This window comes from Podarcis erhardii, assembly GCF_964252035.2.
Source record: "Podarcis erhardii genome assembly, chromosome: 3".
Classification (NCBI taxonomy): Eukaryota; Metazoa; Chordata; class Lepidosauria; order Squamata; family Lacertidae; genus Podarcis; species Podarcis erhardii.
In genome coordinates, this window is record NC_138507.1 from 22,096,867 (window position 1) to 22,116,527 (window position 19,661).

The following is a 19,661-nucleotide window of genomic DNA, read 5'->3' on the forward strand; positions in this document are numbered from 1 at the left end:
GAAGGGGGAAAATAGGTATACCATGGGCACAGTTTCTTTAAGATAGTCAGGTTGTTTTGCCGTTCAATGTCTTTCAGGCGCTGGCCTATTAGACTCTTTGCTTTAATGAGGCCCATTGATAGTAGGGACTGTGAATGCAGACCGCATGTAAGAAGTTTTTGATGCACAGTTTTGAACCACTTGCTTTTGTAAGGGTCTTGCATTACTAGAGGCAGTAGACCAGGTGGATTTAGATTAAGACGAAGCCAATAGTTAAATGTTCTTTGCCAGGTCTGAGTTTCTACAGATGGAAGGCAGGCCTCGAGTCGTAATGCTGCGTTTGGAACACAGGTGGGGACGCCGAATATATATTATATATATTATTCAGATAATAATCTGAGTACTGTATAGGTGTTTGGAGTGAAGAATTAAGTTTCGCCCTGGAGCAGAAATTTAGCTGCGACACTGGACAGTGTTGGAGAGAATAATATGTCTCCCTATTGCTCTGAGGTCAGCAGTTGCAGCAGAGCAAAATCAGGATTGGGCTCATGACAAACAGGGAGAAGGGAGTTAGGGCTTCATCCCATGTTGAAAGAAGGAAGCATCTTTTGGCAGGAAGCATCATGCAGGAAGCATCTTTTGGCAGGTGGCAGTGGGTTTCCATCAAGACTCAGCAGAGGGAATGGGTTAGCCTTCTCTTCCAGTGTGCCATGGACCTGATCCCTCCACATGGTATTACTTTTTCAAAAAAAAATAAACGAAATATGTGAAATGCATACATGGTACTTAGGGCAAACTGTATGCCAGGAATCGCAAGTGAGTAGAGTGCTTGCACTCAGTTCCTGTTTTGGGGGTTTGAATAGGCAACTGGCTGATTACTGTGACAACGGGATGATGAACTGGTGAGGACTTTGGCCTGATTCTGAACTCTTCCAAAGTTCACCTTAAAAATCCCGAGTGGTGACAATACAACATTTGAAGGACACAGAACATAAGTCACACCAAGTAGTAACACGGGTGGCGCTGTGGTCCAAACCACTGAGCCTCTTGGGCTTGCCGATCGGAAGGTCAGTGGTTCGAACCCACACGACGGGGTGAGCTCCCGTTGCTCTGTCCCAGCTCCTGCCAACCTAGCAGTTCGAAAGCACACTAGTGCGAGTAGATAAATAGGTACCGCTGTGGCACGAAGGAAAACAGTTTTTCTGTGTGCTCTGGTTTCCGTCAGTGCCCCATTGCACCAGAAGTGGTTTAGTCATGCTGGTCACATGACTCGGAAAGCTGTCTGTGGACAAACGTCGGCTCCCTCATCCTGAAAGTGAGATGAACATCGCAACCCCATCATCGCCTTTGACTGGACTTAACCTTTTTACCTTTACCTAGTAGTAACATCACAAAAGCTTCTGGTTACTTATGCCTCATCATCCTAAGAATTCAAGAAGTTTTTCAATGTCAGCAGTTAAGACAAGAGAACATGCCTTCAATATATTAAACTTCTTTATTTCAGTTTTGGCAGTTTCTATATTCTGGATTTCTGGACGGAAACAAAGCTTTCCTGTGTTTCGGCAATAAAAAATGTTTTTAGTTCTATATGCATCAGATATGTCTATTAATCAGGGAGCTTCAGTACAACATAAGAAGATCCATATAATGAAAATTGTTATGTATGCATGTTTGCAATGCTCTGTTTCATGTTTTGTAAATCTCCATGTCTGCAAAATTGTCATTCAGGGCTGCAGATGAATTTCAAAGCATATGCCACAGAGCAGGAGTCTGAGTTTCAATGGTCTTGTGATTCCCATTATTTCTGATGGTGTACTTCTTACTGTTAAGAGTAAGGAATCACTGAAATCTCATTGCTCCACAAGAAATAAAAAAATAACTAGGATCGTCATTAAAGGACAAGTCAATCACTTGTCTAAACAAGAACATAGATGTCAACAAAAATTATGAACAATCGTATGCATTTCTAATCAGAAATAAATGCCATTGAGGTCAATAGCTCCCAGGGGTATAGGACAACAGCCCAAGAAAATGCTACTTAGAGAAAACACTAATGCAACTTAAAGAATGTAGCCCCAAATCCACAAAAAAGTAACACTGCCTTTTGTGCAGTAGTCATTAACCCCCAAAGTGCTTGATCTTCCTATATATACATTGAAAAATACAAAGGAATTGTTGCTTGTTCATGTAAAATTATACAAATGCTGTTTCTTGCTGTTTGGTCTCTCATACCAGGTGAAGAACAAGCTTCAAGATCATCAGAAGGCTATGTTTAAAAGAGAGAGAAAGAGAGTGAAATTAGCAAGGATGCTGCCAGTTGAGACATGAAAGATACATTTCCATATCTAGGACTATGTGTACTCTAATCTTTTTTTAAAAAAACAAAACCCTACACCAAGGTAACCCAAAGTCCCTGCTCAGAAAAGCTGAATTCTGTGAACTGCACAACTATGCAAATGTTATTCATTTGGTTATTTAGTTAGTGCATTTAGTTATTCTTCAAATCATAGAGATAAGCAAAAAACAAAAAACAAACAAACAAACAAAAAAAACTGGCCATAACTGCCCCCTACCCCTCTCCCCAGTTTTACAAGGCACTGATGATGTTCTCTCTCTCTCTCTCTCTCTCTCTCTCTCTCTCTTAAATTTTCTGTTTTACAATTTAGAATACTCATTTAAACAACCTTAAAATATCAAAGACTTCCGTTCTTCTCTTTCCATGGTTCATTTTGCCCATCATAAATCCCTGCATATTTTACATAAACTAAACCATTCAGTATTCCATTATTACATCCATCAAAACTTATTCACACTGTTGAATTTATCTTAATGCTGCCAATGTTTTCGAGTGCACACAATTTCCCCCCAAATATTCAATAAATTTTTTCCAATCTTCTTGTTCTCTTATTCTATATGTTAGGTCTGCAAGCTGCGCACATTCCACCAGTTTAAGTTGCCATTCCTCTTTATTTGGGAACTCGCTCGTTTTCCATTTTGGGGCTAACAAAACACGGGCAGCAGCAATGGCATACATAAATGACCTTTTTTGACAGCTGGGAATTTCCGTCTGGATTATCCCCAACAAAAAGGATTCTGGTGTGTGTGGGTTTTTTTTTAAAGTACTTTTAACCTTTCCCCCCAATTCATGATGGATTATTTCCCAATACTCTTTGACCACATATGAAAGAACATTCCCTCAGTCTACTGATGATGTACTCTCAATCCTTGCTTCCTACTTTTAAAACACAAGAAACTTGCTTGTTTGTTTTAAAGGTCAGGAAACTATATCTCCAATATAAAATCTATATTGGAAACTGTGTCTCCAATATAAAATCATGTACCTCAGTGTAGCTGCAAAATCACAGAACACACAGAATTTGGTCTCAGAAAACTATGAAATGCTGTGGTTTGCAACCAGCAAGAGGCAAACTTTCCCCAGCATCCTGCTGCTCCCTGAAGCCAGCTCCGAAGGGAACAGTGTGGAAGGAAAAGTGCTTGCGGAGGAAAAGTTGGGATCAATCCAAATCGCCTCCTGTTCTTCTGGCAAGAGTTTCTGCCATGACCTCACAGATGGACCCTTTCTGCTTCTGTAAGGGACAGTCTGGATGCAACCGCCACAACTTTTGTCACCTAAAAACTAGTTCTATAATCAAGAGACAGATTCGCAACCAGCAGCTCTCTGACCGTGGTTTAAAGTTGTGTGCAATACAATCCTATGCTTACTTACTCTGGAGTAAGTCCCCCAGTGTTCAGGGATGCTTGCTCTCTCAGGTATGTGCTGACTGGACTGCAGCTGAGTAAAAAAGGGGACTCTCTCTCTCTCTTTGTTTACCTACCTGAGGCCTGCTATGATTCCAGCTGGCATTAGCTTCTTGGTCCTCTTAAACCTCACTCCCATTACAACTGTCAGGAGGAAAGCTGTGACTGCAAATATACATACAAGCATTAGTTTATTATTAATTCTATGGGTTTTTAAATGCTGCCTTTCAACCATGTTTCCAGGGTAGTTCACAACAACAAAACGTAACAACAACAGGGCGTGCTCAGTGACCAAGGATGATGGAAGTTGTGGTCCCAAAGATCTTGAGGGTACCAGACTGCTCTATCCTCATGATGCACAGCTCTGCAAGGCTCAGGTGAGTGCTATGCAGGTTGGATAAAAATCAAAGTTTTTCTTAATTAAAAAAAAATCAGATTTTTTAATTTAAATTGGATTTTTTAAAATTTTAATTAGAAATTTAAAAATTAAATTGGATTTTTAAAATAAAATGCTTTCGGAGGAAAAATCTTTCTAAAGATAGTTTTCTATTTAAGTTACATTATAGTCCAAAGGCTATCCATGAGGAAATAAGGATTTGTTTTAAGTTTTTCATGTGTGCTAAAACTCAGTCTGAGGTTTGTTTGTTTTTTCAAAAAATGTTTAACCACATCAGTTAACAAACATGGATAAATATGCTATAATATGAGTGTTTTAGTTAAATAAATTGTTTAAATTGTTATTAAGGAAATGATTGTTTTTCTCCTTCCAATAAAGTACAGCAGAAAAGTTGTCCAAATATAAACAGATAACTTATCAAAGCTCACAATAATTTCATAATTATCTGTTTATGTATAACCAAATCAGTAATTTTTGATATAACTGTAAAAACTACTCTGAAAATTAATTATTCCAAAAATGAACCCTTCATCTGGTTGTAAATATTAAGATTATACCGGCAAGAATGAGCCTTTCTGTAAAAAAAGAAAATGATTTAAATCTTACTGACTAGTGATTTAAATCGTGATTTAAACGGATTTGATTTAAATCAAATCCACCCTGGTGCTATGTAAATAGATTATAACTCTGCACATGGAAGAGCTGCGCCATCTATTAGTGTTGCCAAATGTGAAACATTTCCTAACATTAAAGAAAACATGGGAGCTGCTTTGATCTCAGCCTATTACATTTACTCACTGGAAGTCCAAATGTCCCCTGGAGCCAAATGAAGCAGTTAAAACTGGAGGTGACTGACTATTTTGAGTGCAGCTGTTACAAAGGTACTTCCCATTTTACGGCTATCTGTTTTCAGTTTATGATCATTTGTTTTAGGATGACTACGTTCAAAGCAAGATTTCAATTTCCTCTTAAAACTTGCCGTGCACTGCCTTTTCCAGAAAGCAGGATACTTACACAACGATATCTTTATATCTCTGGGGTCGTGAGTTACCCAATATGCTCCATAAGCAGCCATCAAGCCGAAGAACAGGCCAGCCACCAAGGAGATTTTACTGCCTGTAACAATGATATCACAATAGATCAAGCTTAGAGGGGGGAAAAGGAAATATGCAGAAAACAATAAAACTAAATGGAAATGCTTCTACAATGTCTTTTTGAAATATGACGGTCACAGGGTTTCTGGATTTCAGTCTTGAAACCAGTTTTGTGCGAAAGTGCTATGTATGTATGTGAGAGAGAAAATAAATATACAAGATAAATTCAAACACATCTTTAAAAAAATATTTTAAAAGAAGGAGCACTTTTGGTAGGAGAAAACGCTCACGTATTAATTTAGTTTCTTTTTATAGTCAAGTGAAAAGCAAGCTGTCTGGTTTATAAAATTCCAGAATCATACCTCTTAAATCACAACATATTCAATACATTTTGAGTTCTGCTCCCTTAAACTTATCTGGTTCAGCAAAAACTCAAAATCTGGTGGGGTGCCCGCCAAAGTTGGATTCTGTAAGTATCTTAACTAACTAGATTTTTGGCCTTACCTGAAGACTAAATCAGAATTATTAAATGACTAGGCTCGTCTCACATCAATCACTCTGGTAAAGTATAGACAGAAAATGAACTTTTGTATTATGATGGCACTGAGGGGAGTAACCCCCTCTCCTCCAGCCCTACATATTTATTTATTCATTTATTTAATGATAATGATAATGATGATGATGATGATGATGATGATAATAATAATAATACCCAGCCACTCTGGGCAGCTCCCAACATAACATGATAAAAGATCAAACATTAAAACCTTCCCTAAACGGGAAACTGAAGTGTTTCACATGATTCTTACTACACCACTGGAATGTGATCCAAGACGGAGTGGGAAAGAAGACTCCATTTTGTGTGTGTGTATTCTACAATTCCAGTGCTTACCTTTGCGAATATATCCTGCAGCACCTCCAAGAGCCACAACCGCAGCATAACCAAAGCCAATCCAGTCCACACTCATGATGAAAAATCTATAGGGCAGAAAACCAAGTTACCAGTGAGAATATAGAAAAACTCAGGGAAAAAGGGGAAAGAGGGGGAAAGAGAGTTATGATCCAATGTTCTTGTGAACACCCAACAGTTAAAGGAAAACACATTCCGGGACATGGCGGTCAGCTCTGTGACTTAGGTAAGCACCCCAGCAACCAACATGCACCCATGGTCAGGTCTGCAAACTGGAGGATTAGAAGAAATCCTGTCTCTCATTCAAGCTGTCTTAAGAAACCAGTCTCCATATGACAAATACCAGAGACAAAGTGAGTTTCTGAGCTCTAGAGCTAGACTGGCGACTGGGAGTGGCCACCGAGACCATATAACACTGGTCCTGAAAGACCTACATTGGCTCCCAATACATTTCCGAGCACAATTCAAAGTGTTGGTGCTGACCTTTAAAGCCCTAAATGGCCCAGTATACCTGAAGGAGCGTCTCCACCCCCATCGTTCAGCTGAGGTCCGGCTCCAAGGGCCTTCTGGCGGTTCCCTCCCTGTGAGGTTACAGGGAACCAGGCAAAGGCCTTCTCGGTAGTGGCGCCCGCCCTGTGGAATGACCTCCCATCAGATGTCAAGGAAATAAACAATTATCTGAGTTTTAGAAGACATCTGAAGTCAGCCCTGTTTAGGGAAGTTTTTAATGTTTGATGTTTTATCATGTTTTTAATATTCTGTTGAGAGCTGCCCAGAGTGGCTGGGGAAACCCAGCCAGATGGGTGGGGTATGCATGTATAATGAATGACTGAATGACTGAATGAATGAATGAATAAAAACAGTACGGTGCAGTCTGCCCTGTCCTGCCACTGTGCTCAAAACTGCTCTCCACATGGTAACAGCAGCCTCTGCGTGGCAGGTGTTAAGGGGCAAACTAGCTCTTAGTGGAGACGGATTGGGGGGGGGGCAGGACTGGTTTGCCAGCACTGGGGGGTGCTGAGCTGAGAGTGCGCCACTGGGGACACTGCAACAATGGCAAACAATGGAAGGCGAGAGCCAGGAGAGGGCACCGAATTTCAGCACCGCTGAAATATAAAAGCCCAAATTCCGCCACTGTTCTTAGCTAAATCTAAAGTACCTTGGCCCTTTATTCCAAACTGCTCTCCAGAGCATAATAAACCTAACCACTTGCCCTACAAATCATGGAGAATTTGCAGTTTTTCCAGGCTGCGCAATGGCCACCCAACATTCTTCAAAAGTCTAACCTGGAGGTCAACCTCCTACCTAGCAATTTAACTTCTGAAACTTTTTTTACTGTTTCCCAGGGCTATTTTTTTTTTTTTTGGTTATTTACTTTTTCAGTTTGCCCTTGGATGCAAGCTTCCCTCCCAAAATGACCAGAACGGGGAGCCCTGTTGCAGAATCCAATTGTAAGACTACAACTCCCATCAGCCCTAGAGCTAGCGGGACCAGGGGCCAGGGACAATGAGAGTTGTAGTCAAAGAATCATGGAATTTGATCCACGCCTCTGCAGTGAAGTAACTAAAACATCCATTACTCATGGCCATCCAGCATGGGCGTAGCCAGGATCTATAATGTTGGTATGTGTGGCAGAACTGAGCTATCTGCGATGCGATTTGCCAGTTAGCGGGTGGCGCTGTGGGTTAAACCACAGAGCCTAGGACTTGCCAATCAGAAGGTTGGCAGTTCGAATCCCCGCGACAGGGTGAGCTCCCGTTGCTCAGTCCCTGCTCCTGCCAACCTAGCAGTTTGAAAGCACGTTAAAGTGCAAGTAGATAAATAGGTACCGCTCCAGCGGGAAGGTAAACAGCATTTCCGTGCGCTGCTCTGGTTTGCCAGAAGCGGCTTAGTCATGGTGGCCACATGACCCGGAAGCTGTACGCCGGCTCCCTCGGACAATAAAGCAAGATGAGCGCCGCAACCCCAGAGTTGGTCACGACTGGACCTAATGGTCAGGGATCCCTTTACCTTTACTAATATTTTTTATTTATTTAGGGGGCGGAGCAGCTCCCCCCCCCCCATGCCGCCCAACCTCTGCTCAAAAATCTCCTCTGGATGGAGAACCCACCACGTTTGGAGGGAGCCTGTTCCACCTGCGGACCCAAGGCTGAGAAAGGCTGCTCTGGACTCAGGATGGCTTTGCGCAGCATCAGCAGGAAGATAACCCGCACATGTGACACCTCTTGCAAAACGCGACCTCCGCCGATCTTCTGAGCGCGTGCAAAAGTTTCAGTTTGGAAAACACGGGCGGCGCGCCTGCCATGTTTTACCACCAGCTGAGAGGCATTATCTGGGCGCGCCGGGCCTCTCTCGCCCCCCCGCCCCCCCCAGCCCAGATTTTCACCCCCAAATCCTGCAAGTTTCCCTTTGCTCTTTCCGCATATCCCTGGTAGCGGGGACGAGACATCTCCCTTTTGCCCTGCAAAGAGTTCACGCGAAAACGCCACCCGGAGCAGCAACAGGGAGTGGGAGGCACCCGAGGAGCCCTCGCCGGAGCAGGAGGAAGTGACGGCTCCGCAAGGCCCTCGGCCCTGGCCGGGCTTGTCAATCGCGGCCCGGCGGGCTGCCATAGGCCAGGCGAGGCTATTGCACCGGAGAAGGGGAAGGAGGGAGCGCCAGCCCTGGCTGGCGCGCCCTGCTGTCAGTCCGGTGCACGGTGCGGGGCATGCAAAGGCGGCGGCTGTTGCTGCTGCTGCCACCTGGCCCTCTCCCTCCCAGGCCCCCATCTCCCGGGTGGGTGGGGGCGCCTAGCAAGCCTCTGCCCCGCGCGGCCTCCTTTCTCCCGCTGCCCACCTACCTGGCTTCGCAGTGCGGGCAGAGCCTCCCCTGCCTTCGGGATCCGCCTCCGTCTCCATCCGCATCTTTGCGCTCTCTTGCGCGCCTCCTACTGGCCCAGAGTGCGAGGGAGGCTTCGTGGGTGGGTGGGTGTGCCTTCGCGGGCCTCTTTGCAAGGCAGCGACGGCCCTCGGAGGTGCGGGTTTGCGAGGGGGTGTGGGGTAGGGTGGGCGTAATTCCGAGACCTTTTATTTATTACGTCCTCTTTATTTTCTTGCCCGGGTTTTTTGCTCCTTTGACCGAGGCCGGAGCGTTTCAAGGCAAGGCAACAGTGCCACCACGTGGGTGACAGTAAAAAGCGAAAGTGCCAAGTCTAAAAGGAGGTTGTTGGAAAGAAGTCGGTTTAAAGAAGTCAATGTAAACTTGCAGCCTTTCTCAACCTGTGGGTCCCCAGATGTTGTTGAACTACAACTCCCATCACCCCTAGCTAGCAAGGCCAAAGCTCAGGGATGATGGGAGTCCAACAACATCTAGGGACCCAGAGGTTGAGATCAGGTGAGACCCAATGCATATCCGCCAACATTTCTCCGATGAAAATAGGGATGTCCTAAGGAAAAGTGACAGACGCGGATGGCGCTGTGGGTTAAACCACAGAGCCTAGGACTTGCTGATCAGAAGGTCGGCGGTTCGAATCCCCTTGACGGGGTGAGCTCCCGTTGCTCAGTCCCTGCTCCTGCCAACCTTGCAGTTTGAAAGCACATCAAAGTGCAAATAGATAAATAGGTACTGCTCCTGCAGGAAGGTAAATGGCGTTTTCGTGCGCTGCTCTGGTTCGCCAGAAGCAGCTTAGTCATGCTGGCTACATGACCCGGAAGCTGTACAAGAAAGCGAGATGAGTGCCGCAACCCCAGAGTCGGCCACTACTGGACCTAATGGCCAGGGTCCCTTTACCTTTACCTTAGGAAAAGTGGGACATTCTGGGTTCAAATCAGAAACCGGGGCGGCTTCTGTAAATCCAGGACGCTCCCTGCAAAATAGCGGCAAATACCACCTGTGCCTTGCTGAACAAGTTCAGTACAGTGGTACCTTGAGTTACAGACGCTTCAGGTTAGCAGATTCTGCTAACCCAGAAATAGTACCTTGGGTTAAGAACTTTGCTTCAGGATGAGAACAGAAATTGTGTGGCGGTGGCGTGGTGGCATCGGGAGGCCCCATTAGCTAAAGTGGTACCTCAGGTTAAGAACAGTTTCAGGTTAAGAACGGACCTCGAGAGCGAATTAAGTTCTTAACCCGAGGTACCACTGTATATCAATTCCACAGCACGTCTCCATATCTGGTCAGTGGTGAGAAGGACTGTTGCCAAGCCTAGTCTAAGCCAGTGTGGTATAATGGTTAGAGTGCTGGGCTAGGACCTGGGAGACCAGGGTTCAAATCCCCACTCGGCCACAAAGCACACTGGGGGACCTTGGGCCAAACACTGTCTCCCAGCTTTACCTACCTCACAAGGTTGTTGTGAAGACAGCATGAGGGGAGGGAGAGCCAGATATGCTGCCTTGATTGGAGAAAAAGTGGTGGGATATAAAAATAAAAAATAGATAATGTTCCACCTATGAAAAAGGACCTGTAGATTCTATGCAGTCTAACACTCTGTGAAAAAAATTTGTGTGTGTGTGTGTGTGTGTGTGTGTTACGGATATGCTCATGAAACTGCCAAAATAGATTCCCAAATATAAGTTCCATCTCAGCCTTCTCCGATAAATCAGCTGATTAATGCCAATGAATAGACACATGCATCATCAAGCTGCATATCAATTAAAGCTTGCACCCCTATTATTATTATTTCCCCCTAGAGTCTGGACCATATAGCATAGGGTGGCCTTGGGTGCAAATGCAGGCCTTGGGTGCAAATGCTTTAAAATAACTAGAACAGTCAATTAATCTTTCTTCCAAAGAAAAACATTGTTCTTTTTCTTTTCTTTGTTTCTGCTCGGCAGTCCATTTTTAAATTATGTTCCCAATTTCTTTGTATTCCTACTACCACCAGTAACTCTAAAAGGATTAGAGAATAATTGTATAATAATTGTACAATAAAATTATACAAGTTGGTGGAGGGAGAAAGTGGATGCAGAGAAGTTTTCCTCCCTCTCTCACAATAACAGAAGCTGGTATCATCAAATAAAGCTGACTGATGGGATATTCGGGACTGGCAAACGGAAATGATTCTTCACACAATACATCATTAAGCCAAGGAATACACTTATCACAATGGCCCCAAGCTTAGATGTTGCTAGACACATTCGTGGAGACTAATAGTTATGAGGGCTATATGCTGCTTCTTTGGCGATCACTCATAGCCGAGTGAGATTGGCTTCCATGGATATGGTCTTAACAGTCTGTCCGCAAGTGACAGTAGAGTAGGGTTACCAGACGTCCCTGGTTCCCAGGAACAGTCTCTGGATTTGCAGATCTGTCCCCGGACAAATTCCGTGCCCAGAATGTCCCCAGATTTGCAAATCTGTCCCTGGGAAATGTGGCAGCAGCAGCCTTGGCAGCCTGGAGCCAGCCCGGTAGGGCAGTTGGCTGTGGCTGGCTTCAGGAGCTGCTCGCTGCTGTGGCACCTGCCATTTTTCCTGCGCCACAGCAGCAGGCAGCGAGCAGCTCCTGAAGCCAGCCACAGCCAACTGCTCTACCAGGGTGGCCCCTCCTGGGCTACAGCAGCCCTCCCGTGACTCCAGAGCCTCCCCTGATCTGTCAAAAGGAAGGGGGAAGGGGGAAGGAGATGGGGGGAGGCTTGGGAATCAAGGGCGGTTGGTGCGCGGTTGCCCAGTTTTTAAAAGAACTCTGCGCATTTATGTTTCGCAGGGTGCGAAAGAAGGGCTTTGTACCTCTATACAATATGCATGTGTGCTTGGGCCCAGGGTCTTTTGCCTCACCATCCCCACTACTGACTCCCTGTTGCTACTCAGCTTTAAAAAAAAAAAAAAAGTGTCCCCAGATTCACTGAAAAAAATCTGGTAACCATACCGTAGAGACCAATTCTTGATCTGCACATCCTTCCGCAGTGGGGAAGTCCAGGACAACTGTGTATGTGGCAAGGGGGTGGGAGGTTTGATGAGGAAAATAAGGTTTTGAGAACAGTCAGGCTGTTCTGTAACCACAAGGATATTTCTTATATTGAAAATGCATTGTACTATTAGATAAGGAAGTGTGTTCTTTCTTTCCTTATAAGCCTTTGCCTTTGCTTGTTTGAGAGAACAATAGGGTAAAGGTAAAGGACCCCTGGACAGTTAAGTCCAGTCAAATTCCAGGCTGAGGGAGCTGGCGTTTGCCCACAGACAGCTTGAGGGAAGCCACAGTGCACAGAAACACTGTTTACCTTCCCGCCACAGCCATACCTATTTATCTACTTGCACTGGTGTGCTTTCGAACTTCTAGGTTGGCAGGAGCTGGGACAGAGCAACGGGAGCTCATTCCGTCATGGGGATTCGAACCGCTGACCTTCTGATCAGCAAGCCCAAGAGGCTCGGTGGTTTAGTCCACAGCGCCACCTGCATCCCTTTTTAGAACAGTAGTTTCTCTCTGTATGCTTGTAATGAAGGGGGCTCAGGTAGTTCTGAGACAGACACAATCCTATGGGCTATTTTCCCACAACAATCTACAACTATTGCTCATGTAATGCTACCCATTTGGGTGGCATGCAAAAGCATTCGAACTGTGTTGTCGGAGCAAACCAGAGGTTCCTTTTCTCCTGTATCCTGAATTCAGTGGTTAGCCAGAAGCCCCTAAGAAACACAGAACTCCTGCTGGGTGGGCCAAGCATCACATCAGTTATTAGGAGCTATCTTGCCAACAACAGTAATTCTGGTAGCAAATGTTGACATAGTGGTAAATATTTCACTAGTGAACCTCCTGCAATTGGGGGACCAGAAGCAGAAGCCAGGCAAAAGTACAAAGAGTAGAGCCAACCCTTAAAAACCTCTTATTTATTTTTTTAATGAGCCATCTGAAGCCATTTGTACTCAGCTGAGAAAATATTTGTCAAGATCGGTCCCTGTTATTTGTTTTGTGTGCATATGACAATTCCTTTGTTCTGAAATGTTTCAGCAGAGGCTGAGAATTTTAAGCGTTATTTAAATCCTACCTGGTATTTTTATGTAATTATGCCTGGAGAATATATATATATATATATATATATATATATATATATATATATATGCAGGTTTTGGTGTCCTCGGGTGTCTTCCCGTGTAAAAGTTGGGGTGTCTAGGCGACGTTTCGACGAGGTCTCACTCGTCATCTTCAGGCTGGTGCTTTCGGCTTCTTGTTACTGGAACAGAGCAGGATCTCAGTGTTTGAGTTCCTATAAATACTGTAGAGGGGGTGTGGTGTATAGCCTCCAATGTTCTGGGCAGAGAGGAAGTTCCCAGGCTAGTGTGCCTTTTCTTCTTTTGTTCCTTAATTACTTGAGAGATATCTTGAGTGATTTCTTGAGTGATATCCTGAGTACCACTTAGGTGGGTCATTAGGTGTGGATTAGTTGTTAAAGTCTTTGTGTCTTGACCTCTTGAACTTTGTGAAGAGTTTTCCTGAGAAGATGGCTGTACTGTACTTAGTTGTGCTCTGGCTTGGCTTCGTGTATAGGGGCGAGCTGTGGTTTTGTGGCTTGTGTCAGCCAGATCTGTGTAGGGATTGCAGGGGGGTGCAGCATCCGGAGGTGCCACCATGGATTGGCTACTGGATGGTGTCTGTAATTCATCTGTGGAGATTTGTATACACGAAGCCAAGCCAGAGCACAACTAAGTACAGTACAGCCATCTTCTCAGGAAAACTCTTCACAAAGTTCAAGAGGTCAAGACACAAAGACTTTAACAACTAATCCACACCTAATGACCCACCTAAGTGGTACTCAGGATATCACTCAAGAAATCACTCAAGATATCTCTCAAGTAATTAAGGAACAAAAGAAGAAAAGGCACACTAGCCTGGGAACTTCCTCTCTGCCCAGAACATTGGAGGCTATACACCACACCCCCTCTACAGTATTTATAGGAACTCAAACACTGAGATCCTGCTCTGTTCCAGTAACAAGAAGCCGAAAGCACCAGCCTGAAGATGACGAGTGAGACCTCGTCGAAACGTCGCCTAGACACCCCAACTTTTACACGGGAAGACACCCGAGGACACCAAAACCTGCATTCCTGTACCCGTGAAAATCTACGAAAGCATATATATATATATATATACACACACACACACACACACACATACTGATGGAACAAAGTTAGCATTTCTTCTAAAAGAGTGTGTAAATACAATGTACTCCTAAAATACCCCCCCCCAAGTCTTGGGGATCACTTTCTAAAAGTATTCAAATTGGTTGTCTTTAACAAACAAACAAAGAAAGGAAGGAAGGAAAAAGTACCCAGATGTGTTTTAGTTATAAACACTGCAAAAATATATAGAATTGCATACAGTGTTTACCATACTCAGAGCAGACTTATTCAAATTAACGGACATGTCTAACTTAGGTCCATTATTTTAATGTCCTACTATGAGATGAAATTAGTTGGGCACAATTCATAAGATGCCCAAGCAGTTCATAATTTATTGTTACAGGGAAATGCAAAATTAGAATTGAAAAAGAGAACAAACTAGGCGCAACCAAATAAGCCAACACAGTAATATGTCAGTGATCATTATAATACTGAAAGTAATTTAAAGAATAAGAAATAAGGAAATGATTAACTAACTCATCCATTCTGTACTTCTGCACTGCCATTGTATACCTTCTAGGTCAATACTGTAGAGTGCTCCTGTTGTCTGGTTGAACATTTTCTTGTTTAAATGTCTTACTGAACCCATTTCACCTTATCTAGTATTAGAAGAATACTAGTATGGATGAATTCAGACTCCTTATTTCAAAATTTTAAAAAATGAGTGTGTGTAGATGCATTCAGCAAAGTCTACAATTGGCAGTAAACCCAACTGGAGCCAGTATAAAATCAGTGCCATGCATGGAAGTCTTGCTGGGAAAGAAAGCAAAACAATCTTTATCTGGGAGCTACATGTGTATGCTAAGGACAGAACTATCCCATGATGAAACATAATATGTTCTAGCCATAATTTCAGCCACAAAAGTTATAGTTAAGAATAGAGGTATAATTAGCATGTTGTGTTTGCAATGCCAAAGTTAATACTTTGTCAGTGTTTCCATTACAAGCACTAATTTGAGGCTCTGCAGATTTGGTCCATTACTTTCAGTGAGTCTACTTTGAGTATAACATAGATGGAAATCCTCTTTCTCATAATGTGGATCCATTGTTTTAGGTCTCACCCTCTGGAGAAGCAGCAAATGAATTTGGTCACTATTATTATTATTATTATTATTATTATTATTATTATTATTATTATTATTTCTTCTATACTGCCCTATACCTGCAGGTCTCAGGGCAGAAAAATATCAGAATATAAAACCACAGAATACATAATCAAAATAAAAACAACACAGTAACCCCCCCCCCAACACATTTTAAAAGGGCATTACCTATATGACTGCCCTTTATAAATAATAAAACTATTATTAAAGTTAACATCATATTTGCCTCCTGTATTTCTGTGAGTTTCCAGTGCAGCGCAATATGGGTTACTAATAAAATACCCTGCATCTCCCTCTCTCCTCCACCCCCCAAAAAAGATTTCTTGAATATTTCCGAATTATCCTTGTAATCCAGGTCTTAGACTTTAGTTAAATGTTCTGGGCTAAGATCAGAAAGAGACAAAGAATTTTTTAATAATAAGATAAAGGTAAATCTTTTTAATAATAAGATTTGTACTTAGGAGCTGCTTTTTGAAATATGATGCCAGTCTTTTATCCATGAGACTAAACAAATCTTATTAACAGGGACACGAAGATGTGAAGGTGTTACTTTGGTCAAAGAAAGGAGGCTCTGTTATTCCTTGGATTACATAAGACTGAACTTTAAGCAGAAAACAAATAATTTTGCATCCCAGTGTTGTTGCAAACATCCTTTCAGAACAAAGAGATGCAGTACAATCCACAAATCAGTCTTAGTGCGTCACGCATGTGTGAAGTCACGTGCGCAACACGCAGTGCAGGTCCAGTGGCCGACTCCTCCAGAGCCCTCAGCCTCCTGTGTCACAGACGCATTGTCACACATGTGTGTGACTTGTGAGAGGTCACACACATACAAAATGTGCACCTCCTTGCCTACAACAGTGCTAGTCAGGTGTTTGTGTGGGAATGTTGAGGATAGTAGGAGAGGATATATTGATTAAATAGTATCCTTCCTCACTCACGCTAGTGAGCTAATAGCAGAGCCCATTCCCAGAAGCAAGTTGATGGATTCATTGGAACCATATAAATTGAGCAATCCAGTCTGGCTTGTCCAGATTGGATTGTTCCTGGTAAATTTCCCCTTTAGTAAGGTAAAGGGACCCCTGACCATTAGGTCCAGTCGTGGCCGACTCTGGGGTTGTGGCGCTCATCTCACTTTATTGGCCAAGGGAGCCGGCGTACAGCTTCCGAGTCATGTGGCCAGCATGACTAAGCCGCTTCTGGTGAACCAGAGCAGCGCACGGAAACACCATTTACCTTCCCGCTGGAGCGGTACCTATTTATCTACTTGCACTTTGACGCGCTTTCGAACTGCTAGGTTGGCAGGAGGAGGGACTGAGCAATGGGAGCTCAGCCCATCGTGGGAATTCGAACCACCGACCTTCTGATTGGCAAGTCCTAGGCTCTGTGGTTTAACCCACAAGGCCACCCACATCCCAAATTTCCCCTTTAGTTTCCTCTTAAAAACAATAACGACACGGCAGTCTTCCTTTAGAAAGTAATGATAAGGTTTACTTACATTCAGTTCACAGTATGATCCTGAAGACAGGCTTTCGATTTTAGTTACAGCTGCAGAGAAAGGTGTGAGTTCATCCTCTTGTGAGGGATGAGCCCATGTGCTGCTGGCTGAGAGCCAGCAGACAGCAAAAGGCATCAAGATAGTCAAGAGAGTGAGAGAGTCAAGAGGAAGAGGAAGATGGCTGCGTGACTAGCCCCTTTATAGGGTCTGCCAGGGTCATGCCCATCTATCTAGTCACATGCAGGGGGAGGATGCTCCAGACCAGGTTTGACAGGAAGTCCTCCTGGCTGGAGCAACATTCCCTTGCCTGTCCACTCTGGGCAAACAGGAAATGTTGTATTTGACTGCTTATGTGATGTCACATCGCACAGTTTAAGAGTAGCAAATGGAATTAGTCCCTGGCTAAGGGTGACCCCCCCCCCTTCATGGATCACTGCCCTGTCGTGGCGAAGGGTCTTGAATAACTCAGAGAAGCTATGAGCTATGCCATGCAGGGCCACCCAAGACGGACAGGTCATAGCTGAGAGTTTAGACTACAGTCGTACCTTGGGTTAAGTACTTAATTCGTTCCGGAGGTCCATTCTGAACCTGAAACTGTTCTTAACCTGAAGCACCACTTTAGCTATTGGGGCCTCCCGCTGCCGCCGCACCGCCGGAGCACGATTTCTGTTCTCATCCTGAAGCAAAGTTCTTAACCTGAAGTACTATTTCTGGGTTAGTGGAGTCTGTAACCTGAAGCGTATGTAACCTGAAGAGTATGTAACCCAAGGTACCACTGTAAATGTGATCCACCTGGAGAAGGAACTGGCAAACCACTCCGGTATTTTGAGAAGTTTTGAGAAGAAAGTGAGAGTTTCCAAGGCATGCTCTGGTTCATGGGGTCACGGAGGGTTGAACATGATTAAGATGACTAAACAACAAAAACAAAGGGTGGCCTTCTGCTAGGGATGCTGTTGTTTCATCCTGCAATGCAAATCCCCCACTGAGCACAGGGCTTCATAGAATAGAGTTGGAAGGGTCATTGAATCCAACCCACTGCAATGCAGGAATCTTTTGCCCAACGTGGGGCTCAGATCCATGACCCTGAGATCAAGAGTCTCACACTCTACCAACTGTTGAAGTAGATGACCTCCAATGTCCCTTCCAACTCTTATGAACCTGTGATCATGCTTGCCGTGGTGGCAGCCTAGGGCTTCACCAATAGAACTGATCATACTGATTCCTAGGACACCTTACAGAATCCAGTTAATGTGTTCCATGCATTGTTAGGATCAGCTGTGCATTTCCTGGCAGAAAGAGAGTCACCGCAGGATGGCTGATGGAAGCGTCGCCCTTCTGAAAGAACTATAAGCACTGCTGACAGAATTGCTATAAGTCATGTCTTAGCCAAACAAATCTGGTCGACAAATCCGTTCTCATAATCTGGTTTATTGCAAAGTGAAATTAGTCTCTCTTGTAACAGGAAGCAAATCCCTGACCAATAATTTGAGCATCTCCTACTGAAAGGATATGCTTGCATGTAATCCAGTTGCTCAAAGTTTGTTTTTCAGTCGGAAGGCTCAAAAGTTCATGCATTATAAAAAGAAGGATGGACATTCCTCGCGCGGAGTGCAGTGGTTGTTATCCTGTGTTGCCATGATGTATTTACTGAGAAAATCTTTGCAAATAAGCCACAGCCCTCAACCCCTGAACCCTTCTAAACCAGCCAATTCCCATGGGGAGTTCAGGAGTTTTTATAGACAGATACTGTTTTCTCATGAGAATTTTGCTGGAGTTCATAGACTCAGAATTGAAATCAGAGGAGATTTATGAGGTTGTACTGCAACTATCATGTCTTTCTTTCCAATACGTGAAGAATGCATAGAATGAAGCATGTCTCAGCCGTGGAATCAAGATGGAAAATAATAAGAGCTTGATTCGCAGAGGCTGCAGCCTCAAACACACTTCTAAGTTCCAGGGTGCTCAGTTTTTGTGCAAACAGATACTTTCCCCTCATTAGTCAGCAGAGAGACCTGGAAAAGAAAACAAATGTTAAGTAGGTAAGAAAAGCTGTTTAATGCATCAAATCTTCCCTTGTTTTCAGCAGCAGGAGGGGGTAGGAGGGAAGTAGTTTCCCTATCCCAACTACTGTTAATTCCCTTGGCTATTTCTCCGACATTCCCGTTTTACAGTTCAAGTTTAAATCTGGAACAGTGTTTGCTTTTTGAGAGACAGTTGGTGCTTTTCATGTCATGTATTTCAGCTGGAATTTGGCCCAAGCCAAATATCGTGGCTTGAGCGAGTGAGCGGCAGCGGAAGTGGTCTAAGGAGGAAGGGCTGCTTCTGGAGACCTTCCAGCTTTCCAGTACAGTTATACACTTAAGATTAGGGCAATGGTCTAAACAAAAGAGAAAGGAAAAGAGTTCTCATCATCCGCTGATCTGATTTATTAATATAATCCTTGGCACAAAAATGGGAACTTGAAAAATAATCCCTCTTAACATTCTAAAACCAAATCCTAAAGCTTTTAACTGTCCTAAAATGGATGCCCCTTCCTTGAAAATAGTTTTTTTTGGGGGGGGGGGACGGGGACGGATGCTTATCACCAGAAAACCTGCATCCAATTATTAGCTTTTTTTTCAAGTTCTTGCCTGAACACAGGGACATTTAGAATGGCTGCCTATCTTCTCCAGGACTTCAGAACAGACTTTAATTCTAGTATTACACTGTAGAGCAGGTGTAGCTAAGCCTCAGACTGGGGGTTCAAACTGTCCATGCAAAGCATTTTTTTTCCTGCCCCCACCTCAGATTTTGGTGTCAGTGGCATTCTGTCTGTCTGTCTGTCTGTCTGT

At 43.9% G+C, this 19,661-nt stretch overlaps 1 protein-coding gene across 2 annotated transcripts; it reads right to left on the reverse strand.

The window, feature by feature from the left end:
• Positions 1-1,455: 1,455 nt before the first annotated feature.
• On the reverse strand, positions 1,456-9,139 carry TMEM14A (transmembrane protein 14A). Of its 2 annotated transcripts, none has more exons than XM_081857557.1 (5): positions 8,979-9,139; positions 6,122-6,207; positions 5,150-5,251; positions 3,816-3,903; positions 1,456-2,245 (listed from the first exon to the last, which is right to left on the reverse strand). In XM_081857557.1, the coding sequence occupies exons 2-5, from the start codon at positions 6,195-6,197 to the stop codon at positions 2,206-2,208; spliced, it is 306 nt and encodes a 101-aa protein (XP_081713683.1). In that variant the 5' UTR covers positions 6,198-6,207; positions 8,979-9,139; the 3' UTR covers positions 1,456-2,205. The 2 variants fall into 2 exon arrangements, with proteins under 2 accessions (XP_081713683.1, XP_081713684.1); XM_081857558.1 differs by lacking the exon at positions 8,979-9,139 and adding an exon at positions 8,250-8,471.
• Positions 9,140-19,661: the final 10,522 nt, after the last annotated feature.